Genomic DNA, 16,105 nt, shown 5'->3' with positions numbered 1-16,105 from the left:
TACAAAACAGTTTGACCCAAGAATTCTACTGCATGATCCCCTTTCCTGAGGGGAGTTGGGGAAAGAAAGGCTCAGGAAGGGAAGGGTTTGGGGTGACCTAACTGTGGCCTTTCAGGACCTGAAGGAGCTACAAGAAAGATGGAGAGAGACTATTTCCAAGGGCCTGGAGGGACAGGACAAGGGGGAATGGCTTCAAACTGACAGAGAGTAGGGTTAGATGGGATATTGGGAAGGAATTCCTGGCTGTGAGGGTGGGGAGGCCCTGGCCCAGGTTGCCCAGAGAAACTGTGACTGCCCCTGGATCCCTGGAAGTGTTCAAGGCCAGGTTGGATGGGGCTTGGAGCAACCTGGGCTGGTGGAAGGTGTCCCTGCCCATGGCAGGGGGTGGAACTGGATGATCTTTAAGGTCCCTTCCAACCCATTCTGTGATTTCTCTTCCCTCAGAATTGCACGTTGTAGGCACTTAATGTCTTGCTTCTGTAAATATATTTAGCAGGTTATGTGAATGGACCTGTCACAGTAGCTTAGAAAGAGCAATTTCCTAATAAATCCTAAATTTGGAACAGCAAATTTAAAACTTTTGGCTTACAGGGATATTATTTTGAAAAGGAATTTTGTCACGATGAGGCTGTGACGTGATGAGACCGTTTCAGTTTTGCAATCAGCAGTGCTTTTAGCCACCCTTTCACCCTCAGACGAGTGTGCCACATAAATATTTTTATTTAACTTGTTTTTTTTTTCACCTCCAATTAGAGTGACTCTGAGTCCTCATTAATCCAGTCGAAGCGCCGGCTGCACAGGCGGAAATATTCCAATTACCGAACACGGAATAACATCGAACAGCTGGAGTCTTCTGATGAGGAAAGGGACAACTGCTTGGGCTTGATAGACCAGGTAAGCTCTTTTCTGAGTTCTCATTTTGAACTTGAGCTCCTCAGTAGGTGAAGTTTCACGTGAATGTGCCTTTTCTCTCTTAAAACAAGCAAGCAAACAAAGAAACCTCCTCTTTTTCCAGAGGGAGTATTTTTCTGGGCATCGTTATTGTTGGCACATCCCGAGCTTTGATGTTTGTTGCTTTGATAACACCAGTCTTTCCTGTCACTTTATAAATGGCTGAACTGGTTTTGCTGAGGATCCTCTAAACCAAATGCAAAAACCTGATGGACAACTGACTTCAGCTGAAGTTTGGATTTGAGATGGGCTTTGCTGTTTCTCTGTGAAAACCTTCCAAATTTGTGCACACAACTGAAAGTGGACCTTGTGAAGGTCTCTGGTGATGTGATTCTTCCACGGGGTCTGTTCCTCTTGGCTTGGGGTGACACAGGACTTGGCTGTGGGCAGCAGGAGCTTTTGGCTGTTGGATTATGAGAATTTGTAAATCAGTGGTAGGACTGTTGGACTGGAATTGTTTTAAGGAAGGAAAGGAAATGGTCTCAAATTGGGAAAAGGGGAAAAATTGGAAGGAATGGAGAAGGTTGGAGCAGTCACTTGGTCAGAGAAGAATGGTGAACAAAATGGGGGATGTTCAGGAGATAAGGAAATCTTGTAAGACAAGGAATGATATTCCTTGGAGATGGACTTTCCTCTTCTGACTTCTTAATAAAGAATTCCAGTGTGGTTAAAAACAATTAAATCACTTAAATTTAATGAAAAGTTCAGGTTTTCCTTATTTTGGGAACAGTGTGGAAGGGCAGGTGACAGGAAACTTGTGCCACCTGACATTGAAAGCACAAAGTGATAATGGGAGAGTTGTGTGCAGTGTCCTGTAAATACTACATGTCTGAAATATTTTTGAAAAACTGATTTTTGACCTAATAATATTTGAAGTAATAATCTTATAAAAATCTGAGCATTTATGTAAATGCTCCAGGTTTTTTGGTTTACTTTTTGGTTTTATTCCTGTGAATGGTAGGATAAAAAAGAACTGAAATGTCACATTCAATCTTGTTTATTGGGGGTTTATTATTTCTGGTTTTTTGCTTGACAGCACAGAACTTGAGAAATAAACAATACTTAGTCATTCCAGCTGTGGAAAACACATTTAAAACATGAAGTTGATGCAAATAAAAAGCTGAACAACAATCAGGAAATGACTGAAGTCATTGTATATTTTGATGTATCTGTACTATTTAGTTTTGCATTTAAATACATGCAGGAATACACCCAGTTAGTACTTGGTCAATCAGTTGATGCCAAAACCGGGGGGGGGGAAAAAAAAATCACCTGATTCTAATTTTCATAATTAAGAAAAAAAAACCCATAAGAGGGACAGAATATACCCATGTTGTGTGTGGAGGGGAGATGTGATGTTTTCACTTGATCTGTTCTTTTTACAGTGTGTAAATTCCTCCCTCTGAGAGAGATTTCCTGCTGTACTTTACACGCCCTAATTCCTTTCATTTCCATTTTAATTTCTTACCCCCTTTCTTCCTGACTTGGTAACATAAATGTGGGTTTATGTTTCAAATCCTTTAAACGCCTGCTCTGAGAAAATTTGGGATTGACTACTTGTCTTTAAATTTAGGAAGCTGAAGAAAGTGAGGGCTCTGGCTCATCAGATGAAGAGGAAGAGTGGAGAAGTGACAAGAAAAGCAACAGTAACAGTTCTAGGTAAAAGTGAACAAACATCCCAGATTTTACTTGGTGATGAGCTCTGCTTGAATTTTGGCAACTTCAGAGTTGTACAGAAGCTCTGGTGTGCCTGAGATGTGATTACATTCTAGATTAGAATTCCTGTACTTTACTGACACACTGAATTGTTATTTATTGTTCCATTTCACCAAATAATTTCTGCCTTTTAATGTAGTTTCAAATCCCTCTGGTTTTTTTGCTAGATGACAAGGAGAGAGAAAATAGCCTGGAACACTTTTATACTGTGTTATGTTCTGTTGGGGTTTTTGAGGTGTGAGCGATTTTGTTTGGTTTTGGGTTTTTTTTTGGTTGTATAGGTTTATTTATTTGAATAATGCAGCAACAGTCAATTCCTTGCTCTACAGAATGTATTTGGAAAAAATCTTAATTTTTATAAGGTTCTAGAACTGAAGTTGTAGATAACTTTTTAATGACTGTTTTGGCTTTTCAGGATTTTTTTTTCTAGAACTCTGTAGTAGTAGAACCTAAAAATGCTGAGAGAGAGAAAAAGCAGATGTGTAGCTGTGAGTTGTGCATAACTGTAAAGAATTTAAGCAGTGTTTGTCTACTGTGTTCTTTAGGGAGGGCTCCTAATTAGTCCAGAACTTCATTGCACAACTTTGTTGAATAAAATGTCTGATTTTAGAAATCACCAGACTTCAGTTTCTTTAAAAAGTGTGCTTTGAATTCCTGTTGTTTCCCAAAAAAATCACATTAAACTTGAAGGTCAAAGGAATTGTAGTGCTTTTGATGCTGCTTTCAGCAGCACTTGTTATCTGCTGGAAATAGTGACCTCTTGGTTCCGTGTTTGTGTTTCCCTGGCCCCTTGGGCAGTGATTCCTCGAGCAGATATTCCGACTGGATCGCGGACGCCGGGATCAACCTGCAGCCCCCCGTGCGGACCTCGCGGCGCAAAGTGCTCAGGTACTGCAGCACCTCGGAGGATGAGGTGTCAACAGAGAAATCATCCCCTCCCAAGAGAAGAAGGAGGAAAAGGAGAAAAAAACCCAAACCAAAAAGGCAGGAGGAGGTATAAAATTTCATTGCTTCTACTCAGTCTTCAAGTGGTTTCTCTCTCAGGTTTTAGGCCTCCTCGCTGGAAACTGTTGAAGTCATTTTGTTGTGATTAGACAGGAATGTTGGTGTCACTCCACACAGTTATGTGGAATTGGTTTGAGGCCATCCCAGATGTGAGGCATCTGCTGATTTCTAGGGAAGAATCAGCATTCCAAGTGAAGTCACTTTTCGCTTTCCACAGAAAAAGGGTTCTCAAGGTTGCTGGTGTTAAAAGGGAAAATGTGTTTATTAAATATCTACAGAACGTCAGACTTTTCACAAGGGCGTGGAGTGATAGGATAAGGGGGAATGGCTTCAAACAGACAGAGAGTAGGGTTAGATGGAATACTGAGAAGGAATTCTTCCCTGTGAGGGTGGGGAGGCCCTGACCCAGGTTGCCCAGAGAAACTGTGGCTGCCCCTGGATCCCTGGAAGTGTCCAAGGCCAGGTTGGACGGGGATAGGAGACCTGGGATAGTGGAAGATGTCCCTGCAGGGGTTTGGAATGAGATGATCTTTAAGGTCCCTTCCAACTCAAACCATTTCATGACTCTCTGACTACAACCTTGTCAGACTGTCTGATTTTGAGTAACATGCCTGTTTTAAGGGACACAGTCACTGTATTGATGATGCCCATTTATACTTAGGTTGAATTTTTAATTTTTTATCATTTTATTTATTAGTTACAAGAATCTTTCCAAAATTTTTTAGTGAATTCAAACAATTACCCTTTTTTAAGTTACAATAACTACTATTTGTTATTTTCTACCATAAAGGAGCAGACAAATTGGGGTTTTGGGGTAATTTTGATATGTTTTTGCCATGTTTTTCTCTCCATTGTTCCACTTTCTTCCGAGTAACCTCAAATAGTTTCTTACAGCTTGATAAATTTTTAATAAGTTGTTGTGTGCCAGATTAAAATGGAATGAGTTGAATTTGTGTCCATTATGTCTAATTTTGTGAAGGCTGATGCTGCAACACAACCATTAAACATGGAATTGTCCCATGACTGGCACCCTCCAGTCTGGATAACAGACACAGCTCTTCGGAGATCCCCCTTTGTCCCTCAGATGGGTGACGAGGTAGGAACACTGATTTAAAACCTTCCAGTGCTTCTGTGATTACCCTAATTACTAAATACAGGAAAACATTGACTGTTTGGGGTTTGCTGGGCTTTGTTTTAGGTGATATATTTCCGACAAGGGCACGAAGCTTACATTGAAGAAGTGAGAAGAAATAACATTTACGAACTGAATCCACACAAGGAGCCGTGGAGGAAAGTAGTGCTTAGGGTAGGTCTGCACTGAGGGTTCAATATCAGTCATCTGTGACTGAAGAGTTTCATTACACTGTTTGTAAAACAACAGGGGAAAGTGTCTTCAATTCCCAGAATGCCTTCAGAGTTCCCTGTGGGAAGCCCAGATTAAATCCCTGTGTTAGGAGTGTCAGGTTTGACAGGCTGTCATTGGAATCTCTGATCTAGTTTCAATATTTGGAGGTTTTTGCATGTGGTGCAATTGTTTGACTGATGTTAAACTGACAATTCCGTGCGTGGTCCCTGGGGTAAAACTTCCTGAAGCTGTTTGTTCTTACCTGTAGGATCAGGAATTGGTAAAAATTGTTGGAATTAGGTACGAAGTTGGCCCTCCCACACTTTGCTGCCTCAAACTCGCCTTTATAGACCACGCCACTGGCAAGCACACAGACAAATCATTTTCCATCAGGTATGTGCATCTCTGCTTTTCTGAAAACTATTTAAAAATGTGCTTCTGTTGAATCTTCCTCCTAAAGCCCTGAGGAACAAGTGAAATAGGGGGTTTTTTTCCCTGTAGGTACCACGACATGCCAGATGTTATCGACTTCCTTATCTTACGGCAGTTCTACGACGAAGCCCGGCAGAGGAACTGGCAGGCCTGTAAGTGTGTTTGCTGAGTGTCTGACTGATCAGTTCTGAAATCAGAAATCTGTCCTTGGCTAATTCCTGCTTGTCTGTAGGGTCACAGGGTTCCCTAGTAGGTAAGAATTAGAAAATTCGAACCTTGGAGCTTAATAGGGTCGTCAAAACATCTGTTGAGATCTCATCTCTTTTTTTTTATGCTGGTGGGTTTAGAACTTTAATTACAAAAAGAAATCAAGAAATAACATTTATCAGCAGTTTTTCTAGTTCCCTGTAGAAGAGAAGTGGTTAAATAACTTCCCTTAGCAGAATATCTGAGCAGAGTGTTGTGCTGTAGCCGACAGGTTCCGCTCCATCATTGACGACGCCTGGTGGTTTGGGACAGTGTTGGGACAAGAACCTTACCAGCCTCAGTACCCAGACAGTCACTTCCAGTGCTACAGTGTTAAGTAAGTACAAGATTTTACCCTTCTGTTGTTGGTGGTGTGGGTTGCCTCTCACACAGCTGCCTTTATTAGTGTGAGAATGTATAAATTGCTCAATTAAATAATTTTCCTGGTTTTATTGTTATTTAATGGTTTTAAGTTGCTAAGGTAGTAAGAATATGTCAGAACTTGTGGCAACTTGTTAATGGGTAGTAATATGGGAAAAGGAGTTGTTGACCTCTTCACATTTTCTGTAATGACTAAGGCTGGATCTCTTTCATGAGCCAAGTAATGCAATTTTCAGTGAATATTAATTATTAGTCTTCATTGATAATTGATTTTGGATGGGAGATGCTGAATCTCTGCTGTGGTTGCTGACGTCATGGTCCTTATGCTTCCAGTCCTCACACTTTTGTCTGTCACATTGTGCACCCGTTTTTCCATATCAACAAAGAGGCCTTCACACAAAGGAGAAGATCAACAAAGATGTTTCTGGACCTCAGTGTTCAGAACCAGAACATCATCCTTGTCCTGCCCTGTCCAAACTGTGTGAAACAGAAACACAGAATGGTTTGGGTTGGAAGGGACCTTAAAGATCATCCCATTCCACCCCCTGCCATGGGCAAGGACACCTTCCACTAGCCCAGGTTGCTCCAAGCCCTGTCCAACCTGGCCTTGGACACTTCCAGGGATCCAGGGGCAACCACAGCTTCTCTGGGCAACCTGGGCCAGGGCTTCACCACCCTCACAGGGAAGAATCCCTTCCTAATATCCCATCTAACCCTACTCTCTCTCAGTCTGAAGCCATTCCCCCTTGTCCTGTCAGTACCTGCCCTTGTGAAAAATCCCTCTCCAGCAAGTTCCCACTGGGCACTGGAAGGGTAATCCTGGGATTTTGCTTGCTTTGGATCCCCCCGCTGAGGGATGACTGTAAAGAGAATAAACAATGAATACTTATTATTCCTATTTTTACCATGCCCAGGGATTGTTCTCATATCTTTTACAGTACATTTAATATTCAGATTTTCATTGTTGAAGAGCTTTTTAATATTTTTTTTTGCTTTTGAACTTGTTGCTCAGCACAAAGAGAGGAAACATTTATAGGTAATAAGGCAATTCTGTGAGAGTGCCAAGATTGTGTTACATATTTTGGTTCCTTGTTTCATCTGCTTTCCTTGTCTTCTATCCCATTGATTTTCCTTGCTGGGAAGGTGGAATTAACTCCCAGATTGAAGTTCTTGCCTGCTCTGTTACTTCCCATATCTGTACATCTCATCATTTCTGTTGTTATGTACCACAGTTGTTCCTTAAGAGCAAGTTTAGAGATGGATTTGGATGTTTTCCTGCCCAGTTCAAAATCAAGTTTCCAGTTATGAAACAGAGCCTGGAGCCAATTTCCTGAGCTTCTTTCTTCTGTGAGAGCTAAAGGATATTTCAGTATTTTAATCTACCAGCCTTTAGCAGAGCAGAGCTTAATAATTGAACAGGGAAGGAATGCTGTACTCCCCAAAGACCACTTTCCAAAGGGATCTCTTCCAGGGTCTGTGCTGCCTTTGGAGAGAATGTGACTGTTCTAACTGGTCTCACAAACAGCTCTTCTAGAGGAGAATCTTAAGATATGTATATAAAAATATCTGGAGTGTTTGACAGGTGTATTTGGGTTTTGTGACTTACTCTTTTTGTCACACACTCATTAATCTCAAATTATTACCATTGCTGTTGTATGGATAAGAAATAAATTGAAGATAAACTGAATTTTTTGTTATTTTATTGGCCAGATAATAATAGGTTTGTGTAAAGCAGCTTGATATGTTAAGTTACATTACTTGAATAAACAGAGCTTAAGCAGAACTAAGTGGGGCTTAAGTTGTGCTGAACTATGTTGATAAAGTCTTACATGCAAGATTATGGAGTAGTTTATCCATTTGGGAACATCAGCAACTTCTGAAATATTGTACAGTAGCTGGGGAGGAGAACTGAACTGATGAACCTTCAGAGATCAAACAGGCTGAATGTGATGCATCCAAGTTTTCCTAAGTCATTGGATAATCCAAAACAATGGAGAGATGCTGTTGCCTGAGCAGAGGTTTAATTACAAAATACTCTGAGTATGGTCACTTCAATTTCCAGTGAGTTTGAAATAAATACACAGGAGGTTTTAGACCAAATATCTGAGTTTATTAAGGCATCAGAATTCGATGCCATTCACCCAGGAATTTGGAAATCTCTGCCAGGAAGCTGCTGGCAAAGCTCAGGAGGGAAAATGGTGAACTGTAGACTGATACATTTATTTCTGGTAGGTGCTGATAATAAAGAATAATATATGTGTGTATATATATAAAAAAATAATATATATATAAAAGCTGTTAGAGAAACTAAGCTGACAGGGTTGGAGCAAATACATTTCCATAGGAGGCTGTGAGAGCAATATCAGCAGGTTCAAAAAGATACTGGACAAAAACAAGCAGATAGTAAAGGAAATAGGTTGGGATGTGTTCACAGCCATGCCTGGAGGAATACAGGGATCAGGAATGCTGGAATGATGAGCAGAATGGGATTGTACCAGGATCATGGGGACTGCAAACAGCATCTTCCACTTACAGCTTCAGGGACACAAATTAATGGTGTAGTTGGACCAGCTGATCCAGTCAGACATTCCTTATGTTTGAAGTACCAAAATTTAGTGGTATTTTAGGTGGTTTTAAAAACATGTGAGGATTTGGAGGGATCTCAAACTGATGTTCATACTTGACATTTAAGTGTCAGAGCGAACATAGAGGTGTATCAATCTCACTTGTCTGCTTTTGCTTCAGTTAGACCTTAATTAACTTCAGTTTCTTCATTTTATATTTATTTTCTTTGGTTTAAGACGATCTGCCTTATAAAATGACATGTTAATATGGGAAATACCTCACTTACTGTTCTCATTCTGACACATTCCATGGACTTGCCCAACTCCTGTGGTGGTCAGCAGAAAAATCCTCCCCTGTGTTTTTCCTCAAATCCTCCCCTTGATGTTGTTATCTCACTTTTCCAGGTGTGCAGCTTATTTTTCTTCCTAAGCTGCTTGATACAGGCTTTGTAAAATTGATTTATAAATTGGGTAGGCTGCATACAGCCAAAATCAGGACAGTTTTAACTTGAAAAATGTTTCCTTTTTGCTGGTTTGTTTACATGCAAGTTTATACAATATATTTTGCCACTACCTAAAAATAGCTGTAGTTTAAATGTTCTTATAGCTGTGATTGAAATGTGCTTGGAGGGAATACATCTGAGCCAAGATAACTTGAAATTATTATTATTTGATTTTACTTTTTCTGTGGTGAATCAGATGGGACAATGGTGAAATTGAAAAGCTGAGCCCCTGGGACATGGAACCAGTTCCTGATAATGGTAAGTAGAAACCTGTTAATAAATTGCTTTAATGTGCTTCTCCCTCTTTCCAATTTTTTATTTTGTTCAGGTACTGGACCTGAGGTGATTCTCTCTTTGTATGAGTTCTTAAAGACAGTCTTGATTCAGATTTAGTGAAATAACTTCAGTATACTTATATTTTTCCCCTCGCATCTTCCAGGGCAATTTTGAAGGAAGTACTTTAAATGTTTGGAGAAAGTTTGGGAGTTATTGAGAGAATAGTTACTGAATAAGCTGAAAAAAAAAGACAGTAAATCTAATTTATTAATAACCTTTGCTGAGTGTTTCCCAGACATCTGAAAGGCTTATATTTCTTCTTAAGTCTGAATATATTGCACACAGGAGGATGTTCTCTGTAATCTGTGTCCATGACTTTACCACAGGAAAACAGGGAAGGGACACACAGGAATAAAAAAAAAGCTAAATGATGATGTGTCTTTGATGGATAAGGTCAAAAAATTGGGAATAACATCCTCTGAACAGGTCATGGATAAGGACCACAGCAACCACTTGTCTGCAGGAAGAACAAAAATTGTCTAAGGAGAATCCAGAACTCCTTGTTTTCGTTCTTTCCAGGCAGAAAAAACAACACTGTGTAGGGCAGTGAAGCTGTTAGACACACTTAGACACACAGAACCATTATTATGTTAACAATGTAGTGTAAAAAGGGATTTAAACCCCTTCTCCTTTGCTTTCCCTTCCTTGTTTTTCCATCTGACTTACAGATCAGATGGAAGCTGTACCTTGGGTTTACCCCTCTTCTCCCAAAATATTTCTTCTCCGTTCAGTTTGCTAAGATGGAAGTGTGGGACAACAGCAGCACTGAGGGTGCTAATAATTTAGTTTTTTGCTGGATCCTGCCAGCATAAGTTTTGTCTCATGGTTTTCAAGACAAACATTCAGATGTGTCTTGAAGAACTGCTTCATGTTTAGTGTTGTTCAAGTGGATAACAAACACTTTAAGGCTCTGTCAGTGCAATAATGAACAGAGAACTAGAAATTATTTGAGTTATTAAGACTAACCCTCTTCAGCTGAAGGGAAAAAAATAGTACTTTTGGTAAACTTAGAGGATCCCCCATTAAAACTTGGATTTTTCTCTGCATTAGTTGTAGCTGAAATGTGTTTTAGTCTTGATATGCAGCATATTCATGGATTACAGTCATCCTGACACTGCCAAGGAGCCTTTTCCTTCCTTGCCTTCATTTTCCATGGACAGACTCTCCATGCTGGTGGAAGTGCTGTTTATATCCAGCTCTAAGCCAGCGTTCTTGTTGCTTTGAAATCTGCCGTGCTGGAAACAAATATTTTTAAATTGTCAGAAGATCAGTCAGTAATGCCAAGAAGGGAGTCACAAGGTCTGACCTGCAGCTGTTTAAATGGCATTGTGATCCTGTGAAGTTTAGGATGTGCATCTAAAAAAGCATAAACAGCCCTTCTGAGTCAAGTCCTCTGTTAAGTCTTGTGCTTAGAAGAAGGGGAGGAAAGAGTTTTCTGGAAGTTCAGAACTGCAGAAGGAGAGAACAAAGGATATTTTGCTGTTACATACATTTTGTGTAATCTTTTTCCCATAGTTTTATCATCAGACTCCATTTCAAGGCAAGATTGATTTTTTTGTCCTTTACAAGCCCATGATTAATAAGTGTGAGGACTGCACAACTTCTGTTGTTGTGTATTCTCACTCCTTCCCCTCTCTGCTGTGTCTCTTCAGTTGATCAGCCTGAAGAATTAGGGGGCAGTGTCTCTGTGACTCCAGAAGAGGTGGAGAGGCTCCTGTACAAACCCCAGGAAGGGGAGTGGGGGATGAAATCTCGTGATGAAGCCTGTGAACGGATTATCAGTGGTATTGATCAGCTTATGACTCTTGGTGAGCATGGAATCCAAGCTTTAGGCAGTTTGCTCCTAACCTTGATTTATAAAGAGCCCTGGGATATCCAGGGCATCCCATTCCCTGGGATAAAGTCCTGTAAATGTTCATATGTTTTTATGTGGTTCAGCCTGGAGGAGACTTGAGGGGAGAGCACATTGCAGTCACAACTTGAGGGGCAGCTGTGCTCTGGGGGGACCAGGGACAGAACCCAGGGAATGGCCTGAAGTTGTGACAGGGCAGGCTCAGGGTGGATCTCAGGACAAGGTTCTTTCCCCAGAGGGTGGTGGGCACTGCCCAGGCTCCCCAGGGCAGTGGGCACGGCCCCAAGGCTGCCAGAGCTCCAGGAGAATTTGGATGATACTCTGAGGCACATGGTGGGATTCTTGAGGATCTTGGCCTGCAGGGCCAGGGGTTGGACTCTGATCCTTGTGGGTCACTTCCAACTCAGCACATTCTGTGATAATTTTATAAGTCATTGGTTTTATCAAGAATTATACATAAAAACTGAACACCTGCCTCAGTTGTCATCTGCCTACAAACTTTGCAGCAGGATCATGGAATGTCCTGGATTGGAAGGGACCTTAAAGCTCATCCAGTTCCAACCCCCTGCAAGAAAACCAAACCCTACAGAAATCCTGTCTAAAGGATTTCATGTTAAAACTATAACCTTCATTTACCAATTCAGAATGCAAATGCAAATTATGGCAGTTCACAGAATCACAGAATGGTTTGGGTTGGAAGGGACCTTTAAGATCATCCGGTCCCACCGCCCTACCAAGGGCAAGGACACCTTCCACTAGCCCAGGTTGTTCCAAGCCCCATCCAGCCTGACTTTGGACACTTCCAGGGATCCAGGAGCAGCCACAGCTTCCCTGGGCACCCTCACAGGGAAGAATTTCTTCCCCATATCCCATCTAACCCTACTCTTTGTCAGTTTGAAGCCATTCCCCCTTGTCCTGTCACTCCTTGTAAATAGTCCCTGTCCATGTTTCCTGTGGGCTCCCCTCAGATACTGGAAGGCTGCAGTTCAAACAGTTAAATCTTGCTGTTGTTGCTGTTTCTTCCCAGACATTTCAGCACCTTTCTCTGGCCCTGTTGACCTGTGCACATACCCCAAATACTGCACAGTGATTGCTTATCCCACAGACCTCAACACCATCAGGACCAGGCTGGCCAACAGGTTCTACAGGTCAGTGCTTCCAGGGGAACATGGGAGAAGATCATATTGGGGCTGTTTTCAGACTTACAATGAACACTGACATTTATTCTCTGAGAAATTTGCTCTTTGAAATCACCAAATATTTTAAAAAAAAGCCCTGAAGTTACTTCAGTCCTAAAGGCAATTTGGGTTTTGAAGTACTGGACTTCAGTTACTTTGAATTTGAAGAGGGTTAAACCCTTAAGCTCTTAAATTACTTTAAGAAATGGGCTTAAACACAGAGGTGAAATGTTAAATATTATCACCAGCATTTCAAGTGATAAAACTTGAGAAGGAGGGGAGAGTGCATTGATGATAAAGTTCTGATTTGCTGGATGTGCTGGGTGTCTATAGCTCTAAAATAATGTTAAATATATTTTTTCATCTGGACCTGCATTCAACGTGTCTGTAAATACAGTGAAGAGTCACTAATAGTGGTTTTCCTCCTCTGTAAGATGGAAACAATGTCTTGGGAAATAATTTGAAATTCTGTAGTTGAAGAATTGCCAACTATAAGGAATTAGAGAAATGAGTTATAGAAATGAAATGACACGTTTGTGGGAGCTCATTTCTATCAAGTTATAGTTTTAATTTGTAGCAGTTTCTCACATCTGTCATTTTACAGAGGGCACTGCTTTGCCTGGTGGCCTCAAAGCAAGATCTGTGAGGGAAGACAGAAAGGAACCTTGTAGCTGTCTTTAAAAATTTAATTAGACGAAGCTGCTTTTGACTTTTCTTTTAATTGCTTGTGCCTTGTATTTATTATTAAAAATTCTTTAAATACAACACAACTTGTGTTCCATTTGTCAGGGCTTTGTGGAAGCACCTTCTGATGTTTCCAGAAGAAATGTGATGATTTACAGTGATTAAATAGTACTTCCCCCCCCCCCTTTTTTGGTTCAGGTGAAATGTAAGCTTTTAAAAAATCTTTTTAGAGATACCAAGGAATCCACAATCCTCAGGATTATTTCAGTGGTAATTTATGATTTACTGGTAACAAATGCTAGTGCTTACATGGCTGTGTATGAATTTATATCCAAAGGATAAATTATCAATAACAATTTGGAAACCAAGTCATTCAATACATGCACTGCTGGTTTTGCTTCCTTGCATTTTCCATGTGAATGAAAAGTTTGAGACTGATCTGATGAAACACAAAACAAAGGGCATCTAAATGTAACGTGGCCAGAAAATTACTAAGATGCAGGTTTTGCTGGCTTTAAGCTTTTCTTTAGTTTTAAAGGTGCAGTGTTTTCTGATTTGAAGGAGAATCTCAGCTTTGGTTTGGGAAGTCAGATACATTGAAAGCAATGCCAGAACCTTCAATGAACCTGGGAGTGCCATTGCCAGAGCTGCAAAAAAGATCACTACCCAGCTCTTAAAGTTCATCAAGTAAGTGGCATTTTAATCTAAATAATGTTGGGACCCTCATGCTCTTCAACAGTGGGAGAGTATAAGCAGCTTTGAGCCCTGCTTTTGCTTGTTTCTCAGTGCACTGCAAGGACAGGTGTATAATTCTCTCTGAATCTTATTTTAAATACTGAGATGTTCAACTTTGAGGCATTTTAACTTGTTTTCCCTGGTATTTATAGTATTTATAGTACCAAAATATCGCTTCACATTGAGGATGTTGAGTAGCTCAGCCCATACAGTAAGTTTTGTGCTGTCATGGTTAGGAGTTCAAGTTGCAGGAAATCACTTAATAAACCACTTGAGAGGTTTATTTTGAAAGAAGTGGGAAGGCCCCTTTCAAATTCCTAATGCTAATTTCTATATTAATTCTTAGTTGCTGTCTCCCCTTTTACAAGTAACTCTTGATTTTGGTTGAGTTTAGGGAACAACAGCCCTGCTTTTGCTCTTCCAGTAACAGAGATTTAATTGCATTGCAGTGATCAGGACTGTACAAACATTTTTGAGCTCTGTAGCACTACAGATGATGAACAAGACTGTCATGATGCTGATCTGGTAAGCTTTTTTATTTGGGTGGATAATTCCAGTAATTTATGTAAGAAAAGACCACCAACCTTCCAATGGTTTTTGAACTATTTGCTAATACGAACATGGAATACATTATGAATTTTTTATGATATTTATTATCAGTGAATTGAATTACTGATAATATTACTGAGGTTCAGAGCTGGTGGTTATCTTATTGCAACTCCTGGTGGTGGTCTTTCCCTTGTAATAAGGACAAGAGTTGGAGTCAGGAATTTTCACTGGTGGGATCAAGGATGTTGCTTTCCAAGTCCCTCCAATGCTGTGCTGTATTTTTTTCATGCTCATCTTCTGTCTTGCTGAGAGACTTGAGAGTAAAAATCCATTTTTACCACAATATCAATGTAATGACACTTTGAGCACATATCACCTGTTTTTTCATCCATCATTTTGAAGAGGATTGATTTTATTTTGTGCAGGATGACGAAAAATGTGTTCCAAGAACATCCTATAGGAGGAGAAAAGTGAGTTGGCTGATCTTTACATATAACCCAAAATTCTGTGGGAGGGATGTTTGCTTTTACAACAATCACAGAACAGAATTTTCCTGATGGATTTAAAGGAAGGAAAAGCTTTGCTTAAATAGGTCCTTGCTGTTTTAATGCTTCTATACTCATTCTATGTATTTGTGGGAGAAAATATTATTTACAAGTTTGATACCAGTGAAGAGTTTTCAGTTATCTGTCTGGTGCTGAAATAAAATCATTATTCCCTGACATGCTTGGAAAAAATACTTTGAGTGAAGGATATTATTCAAATCTTTTGAGAATAATATGTATCAGGAGGTATGGGGTTTGTGCCTCTCAATATTCAAAATTTTTAAATATAGTAAAAGAAAATAGTATAATTTGCTAGATTTTCTTAATAATTTATAATATAAATTTATAATATAAATTTATAATAAAATTTACAATTTTATTACTAAATATTAGGAGTGTACTTCTTGTCATAAACCAGTGTTTGGAAGTGCATTTTTCTGCCACAAAAATAATTGCAGAGGGATTATCGAGTTGAATTTTTTCTTGCTGTATTTCAGTAATGCTTTTCCTTATTTTTTTTTTTTCCCAAGGGACGAGGCTTAAAAAAAGGGAAAAGTGTGAAAGGTGGCTATGATGAGAACTGTTGGAAGAAGCAGTGCATGGAGCTGGTGAATTTAATTTTCCAGTGTGAAGATTCAGAACCTTTCAGGCAGCCTGTTGACTTGGATCAATATCCTGTAAGTTGTTCTTAATAACCTTCTCAGAGTCTTTTTTTTTTTCCACTTGCTTTCATAGGGAAATAATTTTAGATAAATTTATATTTTCTTAGTTAAAAGTAGTTTATTGAGGGATAATCTACCAAGACCAGTCGATTGAGCCTGAGCTCAAATTGATTTGTTCCTTCTCTTTCTTTTAGTTGTTTGTGGTATTCTCTCTAACTTTTCAGTCCCTTTTTTTGTCTAAAATCCCAACTAACTTAATTTAAAGGAAAAAAACTTCTTTACAAGCATGTAACTGTTTTCCTGTGGTCTTCTCATTTGGAGTTTGAGTCTCACTTCAGGTTTTAAAGACATCTTAAAGTTCTCTAAAACACGTTAACAGGCGAGAAAGGAAGATTGAGGGGGTTTGATTTAGGGGTTTTTT

At 39.8% G+C, this 16,105-nt stretch overlaps 1 protein-coding gene across 1 annotated transcript in view; it reads left to right on the top strand.

Moving 5' to 3' along the window:
- Positions 1 to 16,105, top strand: part of BRWD1 (bromodomain and WD repeat domain containing 1) — a 46,635-nt gene that overhangs the window by 18,424 nt on the left and 12,106 nt on the right. The window contains exons 21-35 of the mRNA XM_032678155.1: positions 754 to 894; positions 2,525 to 2,610; positions 3,466 to 3,661; positions 4,652 to 4,768; positions 4,871 to 4,978; positions 5,286 to 5,410; positions 5,519 to 5,601; positions 5,921 to 6,032; positions 9,340 to 9,401; positions 11,132 to 11,287; positions 12,359 to 12,479; positions 13,755 to 13,880; positions 14,378 to 14,453; positions 14,903 to 14,947; positions 15,553 to 15,699. Of these exons, the coding sequence (XP_032534046.1) occupies positions 754 to 894; positions 2,525 to 2,610; positions 3,466 to 3,661; positions 4,652 to 4,768; positions 4,871 to 4,978; positions 5,286 to 5,410; positions 5,519 to 5,601; positions 5,921 to 6,032; positions 9,340 to 9,401; positions 11,132 to 11,287; positions 12,359 to 12,479; positions 13,755 to 13,880; positions 14,378 to 14,453; positions 14,903 to 14,947; positions 15,553 to 15,699 (1,701 nt within the window). The remainder of the gene's footprint in view (positions 1 to 753; positions 895 to 2,524; positions 2,611 to 3,465; positions 3,662 to 4,651; positions 4,769 to 4,870; positions 4,979 to 5,285; positions 5,411 to 5,518; positions 5,602 to 5,920; positions 6,033 to 9,339; positions 9,402 to 11,131; positions 11,288 to 12,358; positions 12,480 to 13,754; positions 13,881 to 14,377; positions 14,454 to 14,902; positions 14,948 to 15,552; positions 15,700 to 16,105) is intronic.

Source organism: Chiroxiphia lanceolata, chromosome 2, assembly GCF_009829145.1.
Source record: "Chiroxiphia lanceolata isolate bChiLan1 chromosome 2, bChiLan1.pri, whole genome shotgun sequence".
In the NCBI taxonomy this organism is placed as follows: domain Eukaryota; kingdom Metazoa; phylum Chordata; class Aves; order Passeriformes; family Pipridae; genus Chiroxiphia; species Chiroxiphia lanceolata.
Note: the sequence above shows the minus strand (reverse complement) of the source record. Positions and strands in the feature narration are given on the sequence as shown.